A 6,982-nucleotide genomic window follows, 5' to 3' on the forward strand; every position below is an offset into this window, starting at 1 on the left:
GACTTCCCAGCGACTCCATTCGTAACCATTCAAGCCTCCATTGGCTGGAGTAGTCACAGTATTTGGAATTCTCTGAACTGCTCTCTCAGAATTCAAGATAGCCTTTATTCGCCTCTTTCCGGAGGCTCAAGATCGTCTACATCGTTGCCTGTAGGTGTGTGGTTTCTTCACCACCTTCCCGTCTCCCATTTATCTTTATTTCTTTATTTCCACATTGCCGGGGATTCGACAGAGACTCGGTGAAGGGGGCACTGGTTTAGCGTCTCTTTGGCAAGCCGAAAACAGAAAAGCGAGAGGGGCTCAGACTGCCAGGCGCTGAAAGGCAGAAACTGGGTTAGAAAGGAGCGGCGACTGGAGAGAGAACCAGCCTTTGGAGTCTAACCGGTACACTGGTCCTCAGGACAGACTGCAGACAGCTGGCTGCCCGTTACCAGGCAACTGGAGATCTCGCGAGACACACCTTACGCCTGCGCACTGCCAGTGGAGGGCCTTTCCCAACGCCTCCGCCCAGGCCCTAAACTCCTGAACCCTGTCGCGAAGCCCAGGGCCGACTTTCCGGTTTGGGAGCGGTCGGATACAGAAGGATGAAAAGTGTTCTCTGAGCGGTCCATCCCCCGCCCCACCGCATTGGAAGGCAGAGGCCGGGCAAGGAGCGGGCTCTGCGCACGCGCAGCGCGGCCACGTGGAGCCGGCGCGGAGGCAAAAGTGAGTGGAGGGCTCTGCGCTGGGATCTGAGATCCGGGGAGGGGTCGCTCTGGTTGGGATCGAACCGGCGACTCGGCCAGGTGCGCGCAAAGTTTTCTGGGCTCCGCATCCCTAGGGCTTCCCCGTACTGGCGTGTTTTCCTGCGTCCCCGCCCGGGCTCAGGCTCTGCTCTGTTTGGAGTTGAGCGTCTTTTGGATACGAGAGGCAATCAGACAAAGCCCCACCCGGCCCTTCTGCTCTCCGCAGCCTAGAAGTGGAGGCCGACAAGAAAATAACTCCAGTCGTGTGTGCTGAATAGTAGGTCGGTACTAGATAGATGGCAGACCAGAGAGAGATGACCTCGGGGATCGGTTACCAGATCCGGAAACCGACAGTCCTCCCTGAGTCGTCTCTCTCTTTCACTCCCAGCTGATCACTAAATAGGGCGGATTGTACCTCCTTTTTCAACTAGCGTGTGTTTCCGTCCAACGGCAACTCTAGTGAAGGTCACTGTCATGTCTTCCCAGGACTATTCCGAGTCCTCTTTGCTGCTTCCAGTCTTGGTAAAGATTCCTCCTGGCTCGAGTCTGCCAAGATCTTTGTATGACGTCTTTCTAGCTGTGCCATTCCTCTGCTTAGAACGTGACAGCCGCTCCCACTGTAAGGATCGCGGCAGTCTTCACCATCTGGTCCAATATTTCTCTGCTCTCTCTAACATCCATGCCCCAGCGACATTGACATTATTTCCTTTAATGCAGGTCCCTGGGATGCCCTTCCCGAATAGGGACTCTTTTTGGTGGGGATTCTTTAGATGTGGGTTAAAAGGTCACTTCCAAGGTGGTTCAGTGGCTGACACTCCTGTTCTCCCAACACATGAGACCCCTGTTGGAATCCTGCTCAGAGAACTAGATCCTATATGCTGCAACTAAGACCCAGTGCAGCCAAATAAATAAATAAATGGTCACCTGCTCGAGGCCCTTCTTGACTCCCTCAACTTTGTCAGGCCTCAGGGCCCTGACCTTGAAGTGCATCACATGCTTTGCTGATGAGTCTGTCTCATAGACATTAAGCCCAGTGAGTTCAGTAGCTGTTTTTAATTCATAATCTTTCTGTCTTGGTGCATTGTGTATAATCCACAAATACTTGTTCAAGTAAGACAGGTGGTGGGGGTGCTGAGGGTGGAATTCATTTTCCAGGCAGAGGGAATGGGTATAAGGCCATGGAAGGCCAGACTGGTGGCCTCGGTAAATAGTAAGTGGTTCAGTGGTGGGGCATAAGGAGAAAGGCTGATGGGGAGATGGGGACCCTTGGATGTCACCTTAATAAGTTTCCACTTGATCTTTGGGGCAGTAGAAGCCTCCAGAGGCACCTCAGCAGGCCCTTCCTAATCTTCTCCTCCTCCAACACTGTTACTTCTTCCCACTTTAGTTCTGGATTATATCCCATGAGATTCTGCTTATCTGGCTCTGGTCTCTCCCTCTAGATTCTGAAGACAGGAGGAGCCTAATGCCCAGAACTTCTAACTGTAAGTACCAACTTCCTGTTGTTTGGGGGGATTTTGGTCATGCAGCTTGTGGGATCTTAGTTCCCCAGCCAGGTATCAAAGCTTTGCCCCTTGCAGTGAAAGCACAAAGCCTTAATCACTGGACCGCTGGGGATGTCCCTCCCTGTTGTTTGAATGCAGAGGCACGTGAACTGTAGCTTGTGTGCAGCAAAAGCTCTGCTGAAGTGAAGTGAAGTCGCTCAGTCATGTCTGACTCTTTGCCACCCCGTGGACTGTAGCCTATCAGGCTCCTCTGTCCATGGGATTTTCCAGGCAAGAGTGCTGGAGTGGATTGCCATTTCCTTCTCCAGGGCATCTTCCAGACCCAGGAATCGAACCCTGGTCTCCGGCATTGCAGGCAGACGCTTTACCATCTGAGCCATCAGGGAAGCCCCAGCCAGGTATCAGAGCTTTGCCCCTTGGAGTGAAAGCACAAAGGCTTAATCACTGGACCGCTGGGGATGACCGCTGGAACTGTAGCTTGTGTGCAGCAAAAGCTCTGTTAGATCACCGTATGTGCTCCATGGTCACCTAATTCCCTTTTCCTGACCACCTTCAACCTGGTGCCAGCCTCTGCCAGTCATGTCACTGGATTTGGATGAGCAATCTCCTTTGCAGAGCTGGAGGGGAGGAGCTGACTCCGATGACTGGCATACGCAGGCCTGCTCTGGAAGGAAGTTTAGGAGACAGACACCGAGTCTCCAGCAGTGGGCGCCACTGACAGGATCAGTTCAGTTCAGTTCAGTTCATTTCAGTTGCTCAGTCATGTCCGACTCTTTGTGACCCCATGAATCACAGCTCGCCAGGCCTCTCTCTCCATCACCAGCTCTCAGAGTTTACTCAAACTCATGTCCATTGAGTCAGTGATGCCATCCAACCGTCTCACCCTCTGTCGTCCCCTTCACCTCCTTCCTTCAGTCTTTCCCCACATCAGGGTCTTTTCCAGTGAGTCAGCTCTTCTCATCAGGTGGCCGAAGTATTGGAGTTTCAGCTTCAGCATCAGTCCTTCCAATGAATATTCAGGACTGATTTCCTTTAGGATGGACTGGTTGGGTCTCCTTGCAGTTCAAGGGACTCTCAAGTCTTCTCCAACACCACAGTTCAAAAACATCAATTCTTCAGTGCTCAGCTTTCTTTATAGTCCAGCTCTCACATCATACATGACTACTGGAAAAACCATAGCGTTGACTGGACAGGCCTTTGTTGGCAAAGTAACGTCTCTGCTTTTTAATATGCTGTCTAGATTGGTCATAGCGTTTCTTCCAAGGAGCAAGTGTCTTTTAATTTCATGGCTGCAGTCACATCTGCAGTGATTTTGGAGCCCCCAAAAATAAAGTCTGACACTCTTTCCACTGTTTCCCCATCTATTAGCCATGAAGTGATGGGACCGGATGCTGATTTGTTTCTGAATGTTGAGTTTTAAGCCAACTTTATCACTCTCCTCTTTCACTTTCATCAAGAGGCTCTTTAGTTCTTCTTCGCTTTCTGCCATAAGGGTGGTGTCATCTGTATATCTGAGGTTATTGATATTTTTCCCAACAATCTTGATTCCAGCTTGTGCTTTATCCAGCCTAGCATTTCTCATGATGTACTCTGCATATAAGTTAAATAAGCAGGGTGACAATAGACAGCCTTGACGTACTCCTTTGCCTATTTAGAACCAATCTGTTGTTCCATGTCCAGTTTTAACTGTTGCTTCTTGACCTGCATACAGATTTCTCAAGAGGCAGGTCAGGTTGTCTGGTATTCCCATCTCTTGAAGAATTTTCCAGAGTTTGTTGTGATCCACACAGTCAATGGCTTTGGCATAGTCAATAAAGCGGAAGTAGATATTTTCCTGGAACTCTCTTGCTTTTTTGATGATCCAGTGGATGTTGGCAATTTGATCTCTGGTTCCTCTGCCTTTCTAAACCTAGCTTGAACATCTTGGAAGTTCACGGTTCTCGTACTGACAGGAACAGGGTAGGAGCTTTCACTCCAGGGGGCTGAATTTTGGTTTTCTGTAAGGTGGCATAGGAGGAACTTCAGAGGCCAGTAGAGGTCAGGAGACCCTGTCTCAGGGACGTCAAGTGCAGAAAGGCACCCATCCTGCAGCAGTGGTTCCCAATCCCAGTTCCATAGCAGAGTCACCTGGGCAACCTCTTGACAAGGAAAGGAGCCCTACCATATTCTCAGGGATTTTGATTCAGTAGACCTAGGGCAAGGACCAACCATCTATATACTTTAAAAAGTCTCAGCTTATTTTTGAGATGCAGCCAGGATTGAAAGAACATAAAATTTGGATTTGGGAAACCAGTTGTGACTCTGGCAGGGTATTTAACCTGAGTCTGTTTCCTCCTCCACTCATGGAATTTTGTGAGAATAAAATATTTCTTGGAGAAAGTGCCTTACTTGTTCTGACTTCCTCCTCAGCATTGGCAGCAGGCTCTTAAGGTGTTTATTGGAGAGGAATTCATCCTTAATCCTGCCTGGGCCACTTGGGGGTGGGGGGCATCTGTGGGATGAATGACCTCACATGAGGAGAAATCTGGAATGAGAAGATCTGGTTACCTGAAAACAGGGACAGTCCCAAACTCCAGACTTCTCCAGAGCTGGCTCATTTACCTTCTTTCAGTTTTGCAGCATGGGTCCCTATGGTTCCCAGGTGAGCCCAGGAAGTGAGGAAGAGTACAGAAGAGAGGGAGATGCAGTTGCCTCCGGATGGGATTATCAGGACATGCTCCCGAGAACAGTCATCTGTAACATTTCGCCTCTCTTTTTGCCTTAACAGATTAGTATCTTCAAATTTCATTACAAAATTCCCATTGTTTTCATCACACTGTCAGCCAGAGGAACAGCCTGCTTCCACTTACCAGAGGAAGGGGGAATCTGTGTGTCCGTGTTTTATGAAGGACAAAGAACTTAGGGTCCAGGGAGGGGAGGAGGATTTACAAAAGGGCACAGGATGAATCATTCAGATTTTCAGTCATGTGCATATATTATGGTCCCAGTTCTTTACAAATCAAACCTGGTTAATGGCAGAGGCTTCCAGGGCCCTCAGAGATTCTGTGCTGAGGGCAGAGGGATCTGGGGACTCACAGAGGTGGTCATGGGAACTTGTTCAAGGCTGAACCTCAGTGCCCAAGACTCCGAGTAGAGGTGCTCAGTATTTGCTGAATGGATAAATAGAAGTCTAAGTGGAAAGCAATCTAGAAAATGGTCAGAAATCTATCGGACTAATACCAGAGGTCCTGAAGAAGATAAATAATTATGACAAGTAGCAAAATTGCAACATTTTCAATAAAGGAAACATAGAATTTCACTGTGATTGCGGTAAGGCAAAACATTCATAAATTGCCTGTATATGAATGAAGACTAAGACATAGAAAAAAATGGGGAAAAAAAAAGACTTTAAAGAGAGATTAGGTGTATGGTCATATATATATATATAATTATCTAAATATATATATATGTAAGTATATACATGTCCTATGTAAGTAGGTTTGCTCTAGCCTTTCAAAAATCAGAGCACAGCCAAGATATCCTTAAGATGTGCATGTCTAGTTAACATGAATTTTCCTTTGTCGTTTTGCTCCCCTGTGAAGGATTTTTCAGTATGGCTGCAGCCCCACAAGCACCAGGGAGGGGCTCCGTACGGAAGACGAGACCTCCACCTGTGAAGACGTCACTGAACAACCCGTACAGCATCTGCTGGGGCGCCCTGGACAGGGAGGACATGCACTTCATACTGCAGACCCTGGAGGACAGAATTCAGTCTCTCGGGCTTCAGAAGATTGAGGATAGGAAGAGAAAGAAAAAGCAGCCCCCTTTGAAAAAACAAAGTGGAGACACGAGCAGCATAGATGTGGACACTGGTGAGGATCTGAAGAAAGAAAAGCCCGAAGGTGATGCTCAGGTGTCAGGGTGGACCCCGGCTGACGTCAGGAAGCAGCTTGCTATCGGCATCAACGAGGTCACCAGAGCACTAGAGAGGAACGAGCTGCTCTTGGCCTTGGCGTGTAAGTCTGCCAAGCCAGCCATCATGACCTCACACCTGGTGCAGCTGAGCGTCAGCAGAGGTGTCCCCGCCTGCCAGGTTCCCCGGCTAAGCGAGAGGCTCGCACCTGTCCTGGGCTTAAAATGTGTCCTGGCCTTGGGGTTCAAGAGGAACACTACTGCCTTTGGGGAGGAACTGAGGGCCATCCTCCCCAGAGTCCCCCGTCTGAATGTGGCATGGCTCCAGGATGCACTCGAAGACCCCAGGGAGAACCTGCAGACAGAATCTTTGGAAAGCCAAGATGAAGAGATTCTGGACACTTCCTTTGAAGACCTCTCTAAACCCAAGAGAAAGCTTGCTGAGGGTCAGCAGGCTGTAGTGTTACAACCCCTGAAAATAAAGAAACTGATTCCAAACCCCAATAAGATAAGGAAGCCACCCAAAAGTAAAAGAACAGCTTCAAAGTAATCTTGTGTAAACCTGTCACTTGATACAGTTCAGTTGTAAACACCACCTCCTTAAGAAGCCTTAAAATGAATAAAATGACTTTTATATATATTCTTGGGACTGTTTAGCGTCATTCCTTTCACATGTGTAAGATTTTCTGTGACTGTAGAATAGCTGCAGCTTAGAAACACCAAGTGCAGAGATTTAGAAGTGTGAATATCAAAACAAAGCTTTATTGAAACGAAGGTCCAGGCTGGTATAAATTTACTTTTTAAAAGGCTGGTACAGCGCTTGTGAGCAAGAACATCTGTATCCTGCAACACTGATCATCT

At 48.4% G+C, this 6,982-nt stretch overlaps 1 protein-coding gene across 2 annotated transcripts; it reads left to right on the forward strand.

The window, feature by feature from the left end:
• Positions 1 to 516: 516 nt before the first annotated feature.
• Positions 517 to 6,716, forward strand: RPP38 (ribonuclease P/MRP subunit p38). 2 transcript variants are annotated; one of them, XM_068987661.1, is made up of 3 exons: positions 517 to 705; positions 2,168 to 2,209; positions 5,812 to 6,716. In XM_068987661.1, exon 3 carries the CDS (start codon positions 5,823 to 5,825, stop codon positions 6,669 to 6,671), a length of 849 nt encoding a protein of 282 aa, XP_068843762.1. In that variant the 5' UTR covers positions 517 to 705; positions 2,168 to 2,209; positions 5,812 to 5,822; the 3' UTR covers positions 6,672 to 6,716. The 2 variants fall into 2 exon arrangements, with proteins under 2 accessions (XP_068843762.1, XP_068843763.1); XM_068987662.1 differs by having other exon boundaries at positions 692 to 785.
• Positions 6,717 to 6,982: the final 266 nt, after the last annotated feature.

The sequence above is a fragment of the Capricornis sumatraensis genome, chromosome 15 (assembly GCF_032405125.1).
Source record: "Capricornis sumatraensis isolate serow.1 chromosome 15, serow.2, whole genome shotgun sequence".
Lineage (NCBI taxonomy): Eukaryota > Metazoa > Chordata > Mammalia > Artiodactyla > Bovidae > Capricornis > Capricornis sumatraensis.

Excerpts from the sequence above, each read along its gene's own strand:
- RPP38 (XM_068987661.1), top strand. The coding sequence starts at position 5,823 with ATGGCTGCAGCCCCACAAGCACCAGGGAGGGGCTCCGTACGGAAGACG.